At 56.5% G+C, this 18,599-nt stretch overlaps 1 protein-coding gene across 1 annotated transcript; it reads right to left on the reverse strand.

Annotated features, from left to right (window-relative positions):
* Window positions 1–688: 688 nt before the first annotated feature.
* On the reverse strand, window positions 689–16,976 carry CCND3 (cyclin D3). Its single transcript, XM_074925506.1, has 5 exons — window positions 16,738–16,976; window positions 14,770–14,985; window positions 6,690–6,849; window positions 6,000–6,142; window positions 689–2,528 (listed from the first exon to the last, which is right to left on the reverse strand). Exons 1-5 carry the CDS (start codon window positions 16,933–16,935, stop codon window positions 2,367–2,369), a joined length of 879 nt encoding a protein of 292 aa, XP_074781607.1. The 5' UTR covers window positions 16,936–16,976; the 3' UTR covers window positions 689–2,366.
* Between the last annotated feature and the right edge of the window lie 1,623 nt (window positions 16,977–18,599).

Genomic DNA, 18,599 nt, shown 5'->3' on the forward strand with positions numbered 1-18,599 from the left:
CTTCCCGCCTCCGAAATGGCAGCCGTCTCCTTTCCCCGGGGGGGTTTTCCTGAAACACTCGTTTTTCCCGTTGTCGTTGTTGTTACCTCTACTCCGTGAGGCTGGTGAAGCCACCGGCCCTCATGGCCACGGGCTTGGCCTTGTGGCAACCTGCCCCACGTGCAGGTGCCACCTCTGCTGGAAAACCCGGGGGGGGGGTGCCTTGTCCTCCCACCTCCCCCCGGGGACTCGGGGTGGGCTTGTGGCGAGTACCTGGCCGTGCCCTGCGGCAAAGGGCCCCCGTGGCCTCCGGCCCCGTGGCTCCGCTTCTCTGGAGCGTTGGCACCTTCTCCTGGGGGGGCAGAAGCCCCACGCAGCAGAGCAGCACGCGAGGCCCGGCTGTGCACGCGCCTTTTTCCTTTGGCTTCCTGATTCTATCTCCTTTCTTTAAAGAAGCCAAAAGCTGATGAGAGCGAGAGATAGCCCCGGGCTCACAGCGCTCCCTCGGCCGGGGGGGGCTTCAAGGGGAGCGGGTGGGTTCCACATTCACCCATCGCATCCGTGAGCTGCCCCTGCGGCCTCTCCCCTCCACCCCTCTGGGGCTGGAGCCCCCGGGAGCTGCCCGAGGGGAGCCCCCAGCTGATGGGGTCCCACCCCGGAGCGATTTGGGGGCAGATCATGAAGGGAAACACCCCTGAGGCACTCGGACTCGTTTTAAAATACTTTATTGCAACATCATACGGTTCTCTGATTCTCCCAGCAGCGAGACTCGCGCATGTGAACACCAAAACCAGTTTACTCTTAAATTAAAAGTCATTTATATATATAAAAAAAAAAAATTTTTCATTTTGTACAGACAGGCTCTGCATCCCACCCACCCCCCAGCCCTCCTGCTAGCAGGAGTCAGCGGCAAATGGCTCTTCTCGACAAATCAGGCTAGTGGAAGAGCAGCAGCCCTGTCTTTTTCTACCTGATAAGACTTTTGTTTCTAGTGGCACCCAAAAAGGAAGATTTCTACCTCCTTTTCCACATCCCCCACAGGAGGACAGCAGCCACAGATCCATGTGTCTGGAGGTCACCAAGCAGCAACAGTCTGCCTCCCATCCCCGCAGAGTCTGGCTTCTTCTGGTTAATACAATTATACTATTTAATGGTTTTTCTCTTAGAAAAGCAGCATTATTTTTTTTTTTTAAACACTTTTTATAAAAACTAACAGACAGGATCAACAACAACAATACAAAAAAATGCAATAATCGCTTTTTCAACTCAAGTGCGCAGCAGATTTTCCACCCTAGAAGGAAACAAGTGGGACCCACGGGGACACAGGCAAGGCAGCCCCGTCTGGCTGCGATCCCGCCCTTGGAGGAGTGAAGATGCGTTTCAGACTATAGCAGCACATTCGAATGGATTTCTTAAAACCTAGTCTGATGTCTAAGCTACCTAAAAAAAAAAAACCCAACAACCAGCTTCCAAGTGAGTCTCCCATTGCCCAGGGAGCAGGGGAAGGGGACGAAAGGGGAAGGCACTCTTTCAGGAGAGGAGACCAGCGTCCAGGCCCCACACCAAGGAACTGCGAAGTCCTCCTCATTTTCCAGCAATTAACAATAAATTAAGCAGCCTCAGTGGGGCAGTGGAAAACTAAATGGATTGTGCCCAAACCTCACCCAGGAGGTGGCTCCCCGAGACGAGGACTTGCTGTCCACACAGACAGGGAGCACGTGTTTCCCCCCCACCCCTGACCCCAAGCAAGGCAAAACCCCACAAATCCCAAATCTAATGGCAACAAGAACCAAGCCACACGATTCCCCTCCAAGCAGAAGCAGCCACGCCACCCCCCCAGGAGCCCCAGCAATCTGGCACGAAGCAATTGGGACCGAGGGGCCGACAAGCACCTGCCCCCTCCTCCCGGACAGGGGGTCTCCCTCGTGAGCCCGGAGCCCGTCGCCCCCCCGTTGGGTTATAAGGATTTTGGTCACGTAGGCAGGGTAAGGGCCTCGCTACCCGCAGCTGGTGGCCCGTGCGGGGCTGGAAATTGTCACAGTAAACACCCACCCTGAGGAGAGAGCGAGCAGCAGCCAGGCGGGCTACGAGGAACAAACTGAGAAACATTTTACAACTTCATTTTGGGTCCTGCTCCCCCTCCCCAGCCATTCTTGTGCCCTGGCACCACGAAAACGGTCGCTTCACCCCTGCCACCAGCAGAAGCCGACGAGCAGCGTCGAGCCCCGACAGACGAGCTTGGATCTCGCTTCACGCTCCCAGCGAGCGGAACAAATCCTCAGCAGGCGTTGGATGGGTAGCGGAGGGGGGATGCAGCGACCTTTGGGGTGTCCAGGGCGAGGTCCTGCTGCGGCGGGGCTGGGCGGCTCTCGGGAAGGGGAGGCTGGTCACAGGTTGACGTCCGTGACGTCTGTAGGCGTGCTGGTGGGCTGGTTGGCCGGGTAAGCAGCAGTCTTGGTGGCCCTGTATTCCCGTTGGGTTTGAGATGCCTGTTTCAGGCCCTCGGCTAAGGCTGCCTCAATCTGCTCCTGACAGGCTTTCAGGCAGTCCTGCGGGAGAGGGAGTGAGACAAGAGGCCTCAGTTCTCTGCTGCTCGGAGGTGGGAGCCTTATAAATAGCTCTGAGCAGCTGCTGGGCTCCATCTCTGGCCCCTGGAGCACCCCAACGCACAAGACAAAGAAGCCTTTCTCTGACAAGGAGCATCTCCAGCTTGTCTGTGCTGTAGGCCCCTCCCCAGGAGAAGCCCCACGCTCTGGTTGTCTTCTCCCCACCTCCCCGCTTGACAAAGGAATAAACGTTGTGCCCATCAGCTTCCCAAAGCATCCGGGCTCGTGCCTGGCTGCAGCGTGTGATTCCAGCATCACGGCAGTCAGCTGCCACCGCCGCCCGAGAGGGCAGAGCAGGGCAGAGCAGCTCCTGTCAGCCTTTACAACACACGCTTCCCAGAGCCACGAGCGATGCCTGGCCTGCAGCAGCACGGTGGGGGGGCTGTGGAGGCCCCCCCAGGCCTCAGCCTGGTCCTGCCTCTCTGCGGTCTCTGTGCGCGGCTCCGCTTCACAGAATCAGAATCATCTGGGTTGGAAAAGCCCCTGAAGCTCCTCCAGCCCAACCAGGACCCTCACCCTGACCGTTCCCAACTCCCCCAGATCCCTCAGCGCTGGCTCAGCCCGACTCTTCAACCCCTCCAGGGATCCCGGGGACTCCCCCCTGCCCTGGGCAGCCCATTCCAACGCCCAACAGCCCCTTCTGCACAGAAATCCTTCCTCAGAGCCAGCCTGACCCTGCCCTGGGCAGCTTGAGGCCATTCCCTCGGGGCCTGGCGCTGGGGCCTTGGCTCCAGAGACTCATCCCCCCTCTCTGCCCTCTCCTGGCAGGGAGTTGCAGAGGGCCAGGAGGTCTCCCCTCAGCCTCCTCTTCTCCAGACTGAACCCCCCCAGTTCCCCCAGCCGCTCCCCAGCAGACCTGTGCTCCAGACCCTGCCCCAGCTCCGTTGCCCTTCTCTGGCCACGCTCGAGTCATTCAATGGCCTTTTTGGGGTGAGGGGCCCAAAACTGAACCCACCCATCAAGGGGCGGCCTCACCAGTGCCCAGCACAGGGCTCAGATCCCTTCCCTGTCCCTGCTGGCCACGCCAGTGCTGACACAAGCCAGGATGCCACAGGCTTTCTTGGCCACCTGGGCACACTGCTGGCTCCTGTTCAGCTGCTTCCACCCCTGCCCATGGCGAATCCCGGGCTGACACACGCTCCGTCACTTCGGGTGTCTCTGAGGCAGCCAGACCCGGTTCTCCCAGACCCAGGCTCGTGCTCCCCACAACGCTACACGCGATCGACACTGCGTCGTTACGGGAACGATGCTGCAGCCACGTAGATTCTCACAAGGCTTTTACCCTCCTGCTCTCCCCCGGGGAGCCCTGCCTGAGTCATCCGCACCTCCCTGGGGCCCAGGGAACCCAGCGCTGGGGGACAGACCAGCCCCACAGACAGGAAGGTGCAGGGGACTGCAAGCAGTGGCGTATCACTTGTAATAAAAGCAAACCTCACTGCGTTTTCTCCCCATACGAGCTCTAACGAGAGGAGGAAACTCCTCCACTTCAACACCAGAGCACCATGACGCACTGAGAGCCTCGGGAGGCATCGGGGGTGCCCCAGCCCGGCTCCTGCACCACGTCCCAGCTCTTGCCGAGGGGTGAGCGGTGGCATTTCACACCTCGTGTCCAGAGCCGGGCTGGACGCTGCGGGGCTCGCTGGATACGATCACACACTGAAATCTCTTACCAGGAATCCACAGCCGGTTCTTAGAAACTGTCAGAGGATGTGGCGAGCGAAAATAGCAACGCCCACCTCCCCTTCCCCACAAGGCTTCTCGTCAGTGCAGCCTCCAGCCCGCAGCCCCGGGGCGAGGAGCTCGCTGCAGGGTGTCGCGCCGTGGACAGCCCATCGCCCGGCGCTCTGCAACCACGTTTTCCGTTGGCAATTCTGGCAGAGATGCTAAAAGGCAGCGTGGCCACAGGCAGCCAGGCTCTTTCACTGCCTGGCAGAGGCTTGGGGGTTTGTGGGGGCTGCTCAGGAGGGCAGCTTGGCTTGCCCCAGCCTGTGTGTCCCCTACTCTGCAGGGCAGCCGTGCCGTGGGGCTCTGGCTCAGCCGGCGGGTCTGGTTCTGCTCTGTGAGGGACGAGGACCAGGCTGGAGCAGCCCCAAATCGCCCCCAAAGTGCTGGCACAGCCAGCAACACGCCAGACTCTGCCGTGGAGCTGGCACAGCCCTGCGCCATCGTCCCCCTCTGTCCCCACGGAGCCCCCAGGATCGCTCCTCCAGAGCCAAAGTGGAAACTGAGTCCAGGAACGCTGCGAGGCCAGGTTCAGGGAGAAGCATCAGCACCACAGACATGGGAGGCCAAGCCTGGGTGCTTCCCCCGGGAGCCCCACACCGCTGCAGACACATCCCCAGCACCTCCTTCTGCTCCAGGAGCTGCCGTGGGCCTGCTGGGATGGGGCTGTGGCGCAGAGCAGACGCCCTCTCTGGGCTGAGGAGGGAGGGGAGCGAGCTGGAGGGTGGCAGAGGTGAGCTGGGCTCCATTTCGCCTCCCCTCCCTTGGCAGGACCCTCCCTGCTTCCCACCTGTTCCCTCCACCAGCCCCGACCCAGAGCAGGTTTCAGCCCCTGCCCCATTCACCGCAGCAGCTTGAGAGCAGCTGGCTGCACTGATTCTCTCTTTAAAAAGGCTCCGGCAAACAAAAAAAACCCCAAAATTAAAGCCGCACAAATAGATCGGGACGTCCTCCTGCCCCGTCCCCCCCCTCCCTGCCTGGACAAAGCCTCGTCGCAGCCTCCCACCCGCTGCGGCCCCGGCACCTCTTCCAAGTCCCGGCGCTGCTGTCAGGGGACTGTAACTAACCCCGCGCCCGGCTGCCGGCATTAGCGCTCGGGCAGAAGAAAAGATCAAAAGGGGCCCCTGGCAGAAAAAAAGGCTCCTGATTACTTTGCTGCAGCAGGAGGGACCTGGAAATGGGGAGTCTGAGAGGGTCCCCCTGTCCCCGTTCAGAGGCAGGCAGATCCCTCCCCTCCCCATCCCGATGTCCCCAAAGTGTCCTGAAACGCTTCGTGCCCTCGACCCCCTTCCCACCCCAGTCTGGGCACCTGCAACCAGACACCGGCGCAGGTTAGCAGATGCCGAGCCCGGCTTCTCCCTCTGCCCCATCCCACCCTGTCAACCCGATCCCCCCAACACCTGCCTGCGCAGGGAACAGACGCTGCCCTTTGTGCTGCTGTTCAAAGGCTCCCGAGCTCGCCCTGCTCCGCACAGCCCGCGCTCGCGGGCCAGGAGCCAACCGCGGCCACGGGACTGACCGAGGTGCTGCCTTCAGAGACGCTCACTCATCTCCAGGCACGGCTCAAACCAAGGTCAGCATCGTTACGAACAGCCTGATATCCTCTCCCTCTAAGAATGAGCAGCAGGAAGAGGAAGGGTTTAGATCGGATCCAGCAGCAAAGGCGCTTTGCTCTCCCCCGTGAGCACTCACCACCTCCGTGCCGGTGATGCCGGCCAGCACCTCAGTGATGGCCTCGCCGCTGAAATCGTTCACGGAGACCGTCAGGCCGTGGATCGCCGCTCCGATGCTGCCCGTCGCGATCATGGAGGGGGGGTACATGGCGAAAGTGTAGTCTAGAGCCAGGATGGGGAGACAAGGGGCAAAAAGCAGAAGCCATGAGCAAGGATGTGCGTGGTAAGTTCGCGAGACTGGGTTTTCCCTGGAAGACTAGAGAGGGCCAGACTGAGGGATCTCTCCAGCTTAACGGGGAGGGAGGCAACGGGGAACAGGCTGAGCGTGAGAGCAGCAAGCTTCATCGGGCTCCTCCTCTGGGTCTGTTTCACCAAAAGTCTTGAAGACGAGGTTGCTCTAGTGACTCAGAGCGCGACTGTTAAAAGCTCAGATTTGACCCTGGCTTTACCCTGGACACCCCCACCTTGTGCAGCAAGAGGGGTGCCTCGGTGGCTTTGCTCTTCCCTGGCATCTTTCAGGCACCCACCAAGAGCCCCCCCGGTCCATTATCCCACTTTGTCAGGGATAGGAAACATACAATTGAGCAGCAAAATGCTCGGATTTGAATGACAGCATTCAGCTCCCCAGAAAGCCAGCGTGGTGCAGACAAGCCCCATATTGCCCAACAAGCCTGACTTAAGTCCTGCCTAAGTGGGAGCAGGCACCCACCTGTGGCACACAGGGCGATAAAGGTCTGTGCATGTTTCTTCACCAGCTCCATCTTGTCCTTAGGCAGCGGGAGGTGATGGAGGATGTGAGCCAAGAAATCATTTGCTATCACTGAGACCAGGTCCCACTTTAGCTTCTCCAGGACGAGAATCTCCCAGTCCTGCGGAGTCAGACAGACAGACAGTTACTGAGTGGGGCTAGGCCAGGCAGAAACACTCAGCAGATTCAAGGGCAGATGAGGCCTGCACTTGGGGAAGGGACAGTAGATCAGCACAATCCATGAGACAGGGAAGAAAAGAGGGAATGTCCCTGCTCTGCGACTATGGCAGAAATCCAGCCTTGAGCTGTTGCAAAGCCGGGAGTAAAGATCAGAAGAGGAAGTGATAAATCTGGTTTCTTCTTTCCAAGGTGCAGCTGGATCAGCCTTAGACACTCCTCTGCTTTGCAAGGTTGCTGCAACAACCCACAGAGGAACACCAGAGCAAGGAGCAGTAGGCAGACACTTCCCTTCTTCCTTCTCCACTCCTGAAAGGAGCAGCCGGTGTCCAGGCTCCCAGGAGCAACCCAGCCGGGGGCTAACACCACCCCAGAGAAGGGATCAGAGGTGCCCCCCCCTCCACGTGCCCCTCGGAGCCGGCTCCTTGGCTGGTGACGCGCAGGAGGCAATAGCTGCTCTGCAGCCAGCCCCTCCGCACGACACCCCGAACAAGGGAGGGTGGGGGAAACAAGAGCTGAGCTTCCAGGGCTGCATCCAGACAGGCCAAGCTCCTGCGGGAGAGCTTCAGTCCCTACAGAGCTCAGGGGCTGTGACTAGGTGCTGAGGAAGCCCAAGGCACGCGGCCCTGCGGAGCGGGTCCCAGGCTGGGCACGTGCCTTTTGGCAGAACCTCCCCGACTCACCGTGCCAAGAGCCTCCAGCCACGCTCAGCAGAGCGCCCCCAGCAGCTCCTCAGGGGGAAGAGGCACGAAACAGCCCCGCTGACACCCACCTCTCCCACTGACACACAGCAACAGCTCACTGGTGCTTCCCAGTTCCGTGCCAGGTGGCTGCCAGCGTCTCTGTCCTGTATTGTGGGGCTCTCTTGGAGCATCTAACGGAGATTTCTGACCTATCCTCCACGAGCCAGTCCCTTCGCAGTCTGCAAGCTGGGGAACAGATGGCGGGAAGGCCGGGTGCCCCCTGCGGATTTCGCTGGAGCCTGGGCTGCTCCTCTCATCTGCTCAGCCTCTCGCAGGCTCTTCCAGCTCTGGGCATTAGTTCTAACACCGACAAAGAAACCAAAGTGCAGAGCAGCCACCGCCAAGCACTTGGCAGGGCCAGCACTCAGCAAGCCCTCACAGTACCAGGTGGTACCACCGTGGTGGTACCAAAGCACCCATCCAGCGAGGTGGAAGCAAGGGGAGCCCCACAATTAGAGCCTTGCCACAGAATTTAGGACCCCTGAATTCAGCTCCCCGCTCTGCCACCCCTGTCAAGGTCTATGTGACTTAGCTGGAGGAGCAGCTGGATCAGACTCAGAGCCCACACACATACTGGTCTCACTGGGCTGGACAGCTTTGATGTTACATCTGGGTACGACTGTGCCACTGGCAGAGCAGTCTCAGGAGAGGCGAGAGCGGTGTCTTCCCAGCATCATTCCCCTTCCCATCCCAGCAGCAATGGCAGGGGCAGCCCACACCCAGCGGCCCGAGCCTCTCTGCCAGTCCCAATTCCCCCACGTCCCGAGCCACGATGAAGATCTCTGGCCCCCAGTTTCTCTCATCCTCTGCAGCAGCAGCAAATCTGATGCCACTGAAGATGCCCCCGTGTCCCTCCTGCCTGCTAGCAGGGGGTGACAGTGGCCCCGCAGATGTGCTGGGAAAGGAAAACACCCTGCAGGAGCTGAAGCTTCAGGTTTGGAACGACAGAGCTGAACGGGGATTTGTATCAGATATCGCTATTTCAGGACCTAGTCCTGCCCAGCAGAGCATCTATTCTTTTTCCAAGTAGTCTAGGATTACAAGGTCAATGCTGCTCACAGACGTGCCAAAGGGCTGCCAGAACAGATGGATTTGAAGAAGTGAGATTTTTCATAAGGACAGATCTTAATTTTCTTTTTTTAAAAAAACCCAAACCAACACTCTTCCTCCTTACACAACAATACCAGTTTTGAGTTGCTCAAATGAGCAGCATTGCTCAACCTGCTCCAAATCCCCCATGAGGCCAAACGCGCCGTTTGCCATTTCACAGCCTGCACTTTTCCAAGCAGAAAGCCGTGCTTCGCTACAGCACGCTCGCTACTCTCCCATATGGATGGCCAGCCTGCCAATCCTTCTATATTTTTAAGCCAAATCCACAGGATAAAAGCGAGATGAAACCTAGCAATGAGCTTCAGAGCCTGAAGATCACAGCCCAGGTCACTGAGGGTTCAACAGAGGGATTGGAACAGAGGGGACGGATCAGCCTTGGGTAAAAAAGATGAAGAAACAGGTAGTGCTGGCCCCTGGTTAAGCTGCAGCAACGCAGTGAGGTGACACTGAGAAGGAGCTGCTGGATGGAGAGGTCTGTGCATTGTCCCTGCTTGTCGCTCATCTGAGACCCGCTAAGGGCTGGGAAAGCCGAGTGCTTGCTCCTGCTTCAGCCCAGCTTCTCGGGAAGGGGCACAGGACACTGCTGACACCTTTGGCAGCCACTGCCCCGAGGGCGAGAGGCCAAGGCAGCTCCAGCCAGACTTCTCCACGTAAGCTGGGAGCGTGGCCCTTCTGCAGACCCAGGGAGAGGGTCAAAAGGAGGAGCTGGGGATTGCAGATCCTGAAGCAAACCCAAAAGGGATCACTACACCGGAGAGGGGAGCTCCCGAGCACAGAGGGGACACCAGCCCCCCATCATCTGGGCTCTTGCTCCTTGTCTTTCCTCCCAGAGCTGCAAGATGGTTACTGGGAGTCACCAGAGGCACATCAGGGCCACACTGGTGTGGCAGAGAGCCTGTCCCTGCTGGGACACATTTTGTCCGCCACAGAAGGTCCAGGGTGCAGACCAGCTCAGTCATGAGACCTCACCTGGGACGACTTAACTCCTGCTACACCAGGACCCATCCAGGCCAGCAGCCTGTCTGTTTGCAGTGCACAAAAGCAGCTCTTTTTCAGCTAGTACGCAGGTTCATCGTCATCTTAAAAACCTCGTTGTTACAAAAGGCCTGATCCCAAGACCCAGCCGGCACTCGCGATGCCAGCCGAAGGCGACAGGCGCCAAGGACTGTCACCAGCTCACAGGATTTAGCTCAGGGAAGCCTCTCTCCTGCCAAACCACCCTGCTCCTCGCTTCTCTCCTGCTAACCCTGGGGACTTCCCGCTCTCAGAGCAGCATGTCAGAAGCTCTGAATCACTTTATCTGTGGAAGAAGCAGAACAAAAGGCTGCAAGAGATAGACAAGCAGGTTTGCGACAGCAGCACCACTCAGTATAGCAAACATCCTTTTCCTGGCATTTTGTTTTGCACCTAATTGAATCAGTCTCTGCCTGGCTAATGAAAGAGAGGAAGAAAAGTGGAAAACGTTCCTTTGTTTCTCCAGCCTGCGGAGCCCAACCTCCTCGTGGAAGGGCTGCAAGCTGCCAGCGCTGCCCACTGAGCAGCCCAGCGCTGGGAATGCATCAGGTCCCCCTTCTGCAAGAGCCCCCAGGGCAAAGCTCGGCCAGTGTCTCTAGGAGTGGAAACTGCAGAGCAACTGAGCTTCCCCTCTGCAAGCTTGCCCCCTTGATGTCTCCTGGCCGCATCCCACAAGAAAAAAAAAAAAAAAAAAAAAAAGAAGGAAGGAAAGCAGCAACCATTTCCCATCGCCTCCCCGCTCTGACAAGGTGATCGCAGAGCACAGTCTTGTCACAGTGGAACAGCCTCAAGCCCCTGGGTTGCTGCCTCTGCACCCTCTGGCTAAGAGAGACCCAAGTCACAAGCAGAGACAGTTTTACTCAATTTACAGCTCTGCAAACTCAGCCTGGGATGTGACAGTCACACCAGCTTCTCTCCTTTTCATGCAGTGCTACGCTCTACATCATGCTCTACCCTCAGCAACACCCACACACCCGCTGTGCCTACGAGGAGTCTGTGTAAACCTATCTGGCCAGGCTGCACAGGGAGCAGAGCACCCAGCTCCTCTCTGCAGCAGCCCTGTCTGCAGGAGAAAAGGAAGTTGCACTCGATTTTGTCAATCCAGTTGATAAGGTACCATTTTACATTATCACAGACTCAATGAGACACCAGCGAAGCGGACGCAGGCTGCGCTCTGTTGTGCTTACGAGCTGACTCAAAAAGAAGGTGGAAAGAGCTGCTGATGTTGCTGCTAGCCACCCACCCTACCCAGCAGCTACAGAAATGAGAAGCCACGAAAGTCCATTTGCAAATAGGAAATCTGGGGCAAACGTTTGTTTCCATCCCCGGACCAGAGTTCGAGTCTGGATGTCAAAGGTGAAGGTGCCAACTTGAGACACAGAAACGGTCACATCTGCCTGACCTGTGCAACAAGCAGAAGGTAAAACAGTAAAACACAAGTGTGTCTTCTGGAAAGTCAATGTTCTATCACAAATGAACAACCCTTTCTACTCCTTTCTCTTATTGTCACTCCTCGTGGCCTGCTGTCACTGCTGCTCCCTTCATTATCTACCTAGTGGCTTGATCCTCCTTATGGTCTTTGCTAGGAAATACCTCACAGTTTGCAAAACTGACCTTAGGTCAAAGATTTCAGAGGCAAGCCAATGCATTAGGAGCAAACCAGGCAGATGAAGGTGGCCTACAACTGCTCCCCCCTACCTTCATGCAGCTGAATACTCTCTTGCATAGGCCAGAAAAGCCTTTATTTTAAAAAAATAAAATAAAGAAAGGTAGGTTAGATAACGCCCTTCACGGAAATCCAACTTCCTCCAAATGGACAAGTCCCTCGTTGCATCATTTCCTTCTCCCTAGAATAACTTTATCAAGATTTTGTTTCAAAAATGTCCTTTCTAAACCGCTGAGCTGGTGCCAAGCATCCCGGCAAAAGAAGGAAGCAAACCTACTGGGAAAGCCAGCCAGCTTCCTCTGAAAGGCTGGGGAGGACACGCTGGAAGCTGAAATGGCACCGATCCATGAGAAGAGGCCAGGATGCACCATTGTCCAAACCTTGATGAAGAAGCTCCCCTTCCCCTCCCCACCCTTCCACTGCGAGATTGTGAAAGAGAAGTAACATTACCACGATTAGCACAGAGGAGGAAAACAGCAGCTCGCCCTGGTTTTGTAATCAGGGTATTAACTCTTGTCAGGTCCCAAAGAGAAATCCTTCATGTATCTTCAGACGTTACCTCCATTCTCCCTTTACAGTAGAGAGCAATGGGAGACTGGAGCAGGATCTGCTCCAAACGTGGTTAAACACCTTCCGAAAGCAAGTCTTGTGGTGGGCAGGGAAAGATCACGGGCTACAGAGCATCCCCTGCCCAGACATCTGCAGATGCCTCAGCACCTCTCCTGAAGGGCTGTGGCTGTCCTGGGACACCCTCTGCTCAGCCCTTTGTCTACCTACACCAATTACCAGGAATAATGCACTGCTGAGTGCTCCCAGCCATCCCCTTGGGTAAGAAAAAAGGGATCCTATTTGCCTGGAAAAGCTATCTTTGGCTATCCCAAGAAAGGACTTTTGACCCTCAAAATGAAGACATTCTTGTCCACCTCAACCTCACATTGATTCCGGAGCACAACGATGACAGATCTGTGTCAAGCATCCATCTGTGCCTCCTGCTGCACCAAGAGAAACCCAGGATCCTGGGGGGAAAAATTACAGAGGAGAACTCTGGTACCGAGACCTGCACAATCAGGAGTGAGCAACAGGCGGCAGACAGCGTTTTCCTCCATCTCCAGCCCAGTGCTGCCAGGAGGGAGGAGAAGGGAAGATGAACATTGTGGCACTGCTTAGGCACAGCTTCCTGCTGACAAACCTCTGGGGGGGAAGAAATAAAAAGACTCCGAGTGAGGAGGCATTAGCATTTGAGTTGGAGAATGAAGGAAAGCCTCCAGGAATGGTGCACGTGCTCTGCCCACTACCCACCTGCACATCTAACTGTTCTCCTTTGGAAGGAGCCTGCTACGAACACAGCTCAAGAGTCAACTGAAAAAAACAAAGCCTCAGCAAGAATAAACCACCAACTAAATCAGAATGAAATACAATTGGGATCCACGGAGGTATGTACCAGGTGCCCACCCAGACCCGATTCTTTGTAGCCCAGAAACCACTAGGATTTGCTGTGACGGTCTCCCCTAGTCTGCAGGGATGATGACAGGACTCCCTGTAAGGTCTGGATCAGAGGGGTAGATAGAGATGAAGCGTGGCAGTAAGTTCACCCTCCTGCAACCCCTATTCCTGTTGGACAGGGAGCTTATCCCTCACTGAGGAGACACAAGTCTGGCACTGTCCCACAACATGCATTTTGATCAGCTTCGTGCTCCCGCGGGCACAGAGAGCCCTCTCCATGCTCTGAAACACAGCCTGCTTGCCTACAAGATGACTGTTGGGAGCCTTCTGCTCAGCCTGTTGCCTCTGTAACAAACAGGCAACTTTTGTTGGCCCAGCAAGAAAAGCAAATGCAAACCAACCCCCATTCCCCCCTGATTTTTTTTCCCAGCTAAACCTTAACCCCCTCATTATCACAGGGCCAAGAGGAACCCTCCTGTTACAGGCTGGGATTAGCTTCACGTGATGGATCCCAGTCCTGGGAAGATACCCGCGCTGGATGACAAGGTCTCCCAAGGATGAAGCTTTACTGACAACGCAGGAGAAAGCCACGCACAGATTCTGTGTCAGCCCCCCGCCCAGCACGACCACAGCTCAGCATCCAGAGAAGCGACGAGCACCTGCGCCTTCTCTCAGCATTCCCTTCCCTCACCACTACTCATGGTGATGATCCACATACTTTTTTCCATGTTACTTAAGAAACACCCACAAGCGAGTACAGGGAGAAAGGTATGGAGGTGAGGGGATTTTCCCCAGCCTTCACTGGCACTTGGAAAAACCATGTTCATAGCAGAGTTCCCCAGTTACCAGAACTGCCTTCCGATTCACACCTGAAAGTTTTGTGGGTTCACTCCCCACCCTGGGGACAAATCACACTCAGATCATCTCACCCACTCTAGTCCAAAAAAAAAAAAAAAAAAAAAAAAAAAAAAGAAAAAAGGTATTTAATAAGGCTATGACTAACCCTGAGAAATTCTCGTAGACAAACCGTCTCCAGGGATGTTTGTTACTCGAAGAGAGGTGGCCGTTTCCTCCCAAGGGCTCTGATCTACCAGCACGGAAGGCCCCCAAGAAAAGGGGTTCTCCAATGTCCTCCCCCACAAAGCAAAGTTGAACTCAGAGGTTTGGATCTTTGCTTTGAACTTTTATCAGACGCGAAAACACTTCGCCTTTCAAAGCCTACACAGCTGCTGCCAGAGCGTCGGACGGCAGAAGCCAAGCGGCCCTGCTCTAAGGCAAGGGTGCGGAGCGGGACCTGGGCAGCAGCGAGGTCCCATCATCTCCATCACCCTCGAAGGTACAACCCAGCCCGCTGGATCCCCGGTGAGAAAGACTCCCCCCCATTTTGCTGGTTAACTCTTTACTTAAAGCTTCATTTTTCCTGCTGGTGTGGGAAATGCATCTCCCACATCATGCCCCCTTTGGAGCCGGGGCAAGTCAGAGCTGCCCACCCCAGCGTCAGCCCCCGCGTCACGCTCCGCCGGCTGCGCAGGCAGGAGCCTTTGTTCTCCAGAGCTGTCACTCGAGAGCAAACCAGCGCCTGAGAGCGAGCTCAGCGTGGCAGCTCAGCACTGGCAACGAGCACTTAAGGCACAAGGAACTTTTTCTATAACCTGGAGGTGACAATTCTGCTTCCCACAACAGGGAGGATGGAAAGGTCTCCGCTAACAGGCATCACACCCGCCGGGGCGAGGAGGAGAGAAGGTTGGTTGGGTAACACAGAGGAAGGTGAAGAAATGGGAGAAAGAGAACAGGAGACACGGGGGCAGGTACGCTGCCAAGTAGCAGGATGCAGGAGATAAGAGAGCTGGGGAGGAGGTAGAGAGCTCTTTGAGATAGGGGTGGTTACCAGGAGCTGCTGAGGCGTGATGGAGTTGTCTGTGTAAATGCAGAGTTTCTCCACGGTCAGGGGCATGGTTTCTCGCAGCTTGGAAGCCAGGAGCATGCAGACTGCTCCCAGAAGCTGCAAGTGATTTTTCCGCATGGGGACTGACGACAGGTAGCGATCCACGTAATTCATGGCCAAGGGGAAGACCTCTTCTTCGCACTTCTGCTCCTCGCACACCTGGCAAAAACCCAATTACAAAAAGAAAAAAATAAAAAATAAAAGGAAGTTTTAATCAGCACAGGACTCCCCAGATCCTGCCTTCACCACAGCTTCAAAGCTTCTGGTGAGGATGGTGTTTCACACCTATCTGCAGGGCTTTGAAAGCACCTCGGTGCTAAGGAGTAAATTAGCTACGGACCTTAAACCTGTGACTTCGGTGGGATTACACCAACGACGAGTTTGACCAATGTCTTAAGAGCTCATCTTCCTGTGGAAAGCTGCAGAACGTATCTGTGCACTCTTTCTAGCTACAGAGAAGTTCAAACCAATATTGCTTTATTTGGCCCCTTTTTTAAGGCTCCCTGTTGGGGATGTCTCCAGCCAGCTGTACAGCAAAGCTGCCATTTTCTGCTCTGGGGGGACTGGGGACCTCTGGGAAAAATGAGCAACTCCAGCAGATCTCCAGCTGGAGACCCAACAGGGCAGGATCCACAGTCACTTCTGGCAATTCCACCTTGGGTGGCCCAGAGATGTAAGAAGACTCAATGGCAGAGCCCAAACGCCTTCCTCCTCCCTCAGCCACACTCGTACGACAGCCACGAACAGATTCCAGGAGCTCTGAATTTCAGCCCTCTCTGCTCTTATCTCTCAACCAGTTATCAAAACACTGATCATATTTAACTTCCTTCTTTCAATGCAACCATAAATATATTGAGGTTTCTCCTCGCAGAGCAGCAAACACCACCATTCTCCTTCCAGCAGCGACTGCCTGTCCCTGCACAGACTGTCACAGCGCCGGGGACACCGACACGCAGGGTCAAGACAACCGCCAAGTGTCATCCACAGCTCGGCTGCCCTCAGGGCTGCTCAGGAACAGGCTCCAAAGCAGCATTTATCTATCTACCCTGCTCAGAAAGGGAATTGCAGAAACAGAACTATAATAGCAGGGGGGGAAAAAAAAACAAACAACTTTAAAAAGCATCTTGTTCGCTATTTCTTTTGACAGAAGCAGGCAGCTTCTTGCAACAGCAGCTGGGGTGGAGAGCAGGCTCCATCCCAACATCATTTTGTCCTTTGCAGACTCTTTTTTTTTCTTTCTCTATTGAGACTCTTCGCTCTGACCATCTGATGAAGAGGCCCATGAGATTTCCCCCGCAGAGCTGCATTCATTTGTAATTTAGAGAAGTAAATGGTAGCAATATTATTTTTCCCCCCTTTAACCAGGCGTTTTCAGCCCCATTCAGGAAACGCGGGGCTCTGGCCTGCCGGCTGCACAGCTGAGCGCTCTGCCCAATTTGGGGGAGCGGGCTGCAAACTGGGGGTCCGATAGCAGCACATCGCCAGGGAGGGTGAGCACAGGCTGTGGGTTCGGGGGGTGTGTGGGGGGATCTTGCTCCTCCTGCATAGGGCAATCGCACCTCCGAGCAGAGCCAGCGCTCCGAGATAGCGCCGCGCTGCAGAGCCTTCCTCCCCGCTCCGGACCCCCACGGGCAGCCCCCTTCCTCCCCCCCAGGCATAACATCCCCCCCAAACCGGCGACCGGACCTCCGGCGCGCATCAAGCTCTGCAACTTCAGAGCTTTCCTGTCCTCTGGATTATCCCTTGCACCCCTGATCGGGGCCACCCCCCCGGACCCCCAGCGGTCACGGATGGGGCGCTCCCACCCGCCCCGGAGCAGCAGCGCGTTTGCAAAGCGCGGATGGCGGGTGAGGAGAATCCGCCGGTGGCCGCGCAGGGGAGCGGAGGTGCGGCGGGAGGGGGGGGGCGTACCTCCAGCATCCAGAAGGCCAACATCTTCCGCATGTAGGGCTTGATCTCCCGCTGCACGCAGTGGAAGTAGGAGACGCGGGGGCTGTACCGCTCCTCCTGGCTCAGCAGGTTCTGCAGCACCCGCCGGTCCCCCAGGAGCTGCGGGTCGCGCCCGGCGCGGGGGACGCGGGGAACGGCTTCCACGCACAGCAGCTCCATGGGCAGGGAGTGCGGGCGGCGCAGGGACCGCGCAGGGAGCGCGCAGGCAGGGACCCGCCGGCTCCGCCGCAGCCGCCGCGGGACGCCAGGAACTGGCCGCGCTCCCAGGGGGCGGGGCCGCCGCCCACCCCGGGGCGACCCGCCGAGCCCGGGCGGACGAGGGGGCGGGGCCACCGCTGCCTCCCACCAATCCGCGGGCCGAGCGGCAGCGACGCGTCGAGCGCGGGAAGTGGCCACGCCCCTAAGGGGGCGGGGCGAGAGGCGCGCCGGCGGGCTGGCAGCACGTGGGGCGGCCGCGGGGCGCTGCTGCCATGTTGGAGGCGGCGGCGACGGGGGGAACCGGGACCGGCCGCCCCTGGGGGCTCGCCCCGTCCCTCCGCTGCGGGACCAGCGGGCGGCCCCCGGCACCCTCTTTGCTTCCAGGGGCCGCTGCCCGGCGCGCAGGCGGTGCCCGGCTCCCTGCAGGGAGGCTTGTGTCAACCTGACTGCGCATTTCTAAGAGTCATTTTTTCAGTATTTAGGCCTGTATTATTTGTGTGCGTGTGGCCGATGTCCTTCAAGGCTACGAAAATAATCAGCTGCGTGCATGCTTGGAGCCAGTCCGTAGCGAGCCTGCTGTCTTCCAAAAGTTACCCTCATGTTACTACTGGTGCAGCTCCACAGGAGATAGCAACTGAAGTGGCTGCCCAGATAAGGGTTTGTCAGGCTTGGCTGGTTTTTCTGAATAATTAACAATTGTTTGGAAATACCTTTGCAAATTGTATGCTGAATGGCTACTCACTCTAGGAATTTTAAAGTCTTGGGAGTAAGTTTGCACCGGTTTGCACAGCGCAGGGTTTGCTATGCACTGGTGCCTGAGCCTGCTTCCAGTTGACCCAGCAGTAATTGCTTTCTGGTATGGGAAGTAATTCCGTAATTCTGAGCACGTCGCTCTCTGATGTTTGCCACTGGCTGCAGAAACTGCAGCGTCTCAACTTCACTAGTGCCAAGGGTCAGAAAACAGTATAAAATGTACAACATTCTCTAATTGGAAGGGGGAATGGATTGTCTTCAGGCTTGCAGATTAAAAGCTCCTCACTGAGTTGAGAGAATTAGCTCAGGAGGTCCATTTTTAATCAAATTCCCAATACGGAGTGCAAAGGCGATGTGCCCGAAGGGGATGACCTGCCTGTGTAAGTCTCTTCACCACTGGGATGGTGCCGCAATGTTGCATTTGCAGCAGCAGTTGGAACGAAATTATTATAATCACAGACATCAGAGGTGGAAAATACATTCCAGGCTACCAGCATCTCTTGCTCTGCTAAATTACACCAGGCCGTTGGGCCTGCCTTACCCTCAGAAATGAAGCACCCTGACCAGTGCACGCTCCCGGAACACCCCATTGCACGGGGCAGCATCTTCCATTTTACAGCGCCGCAGGGCTGGGCTGAGAGCATCATCCAGGGAATCGGGTGGAGACAGGCCCACATTCAACGCGCAGCAATAATCCGTAGCTGCAGTCCTGGAGAGAAAGCTGCTCCTGTTCAGAAGGGAATGGAGCAATGGAATTTGTAGAAATAGAGGAGTTTTGGGATGTGGTATCATACAGAGGGGGCTCAGCTGGAACACCTCTGACCAGTTCTGCTGGAGCATTCCTCAGTATATACAGTTGTATGGAGTTTTAG

Source organism: Athene noctua, chromosome 23 (assembly GCF_965140245.1).
Source record: "Athene noctua chromosome 23, bAthNoc1.hap1.1, whole genome shotgun sequence".
Taxonomy (NCBI): domain Eukaryota; kingdom Metazoa; phylum Chordata; class Aves; order Strigiformes; family Strigidae; genus Athene; species Athene noctua.

What these genes read in the sequence shown, in the direction of transcription:
- CCND3 (XM_074925506.1), bottom strand. Translation starts at nt 16,935, where the DNA reads ATGGAGCTGCTGTGCGTGGAAGCCGTTCCCCGCGTCCCCCGCGCCGGG. An exon ending in TGGCCTTCTGGATGCTGGAG is followed by an intron (nt 14,986 to 16,737) that starts GTACGCCCCCCC and finishes GGTTTTTGCCAG; the next exon opens with GTGTGCGAGGAGCAGAAGTG. An exon ending in TCACGCCTCAGCAGCTCCTG is followed by an intron (nt 6,850 to 14,769) that starts GTAACCACCCCT and finishes CTGACTCCGCAG; the next exon opens with GACTGGGAGATTCTCGTCCT.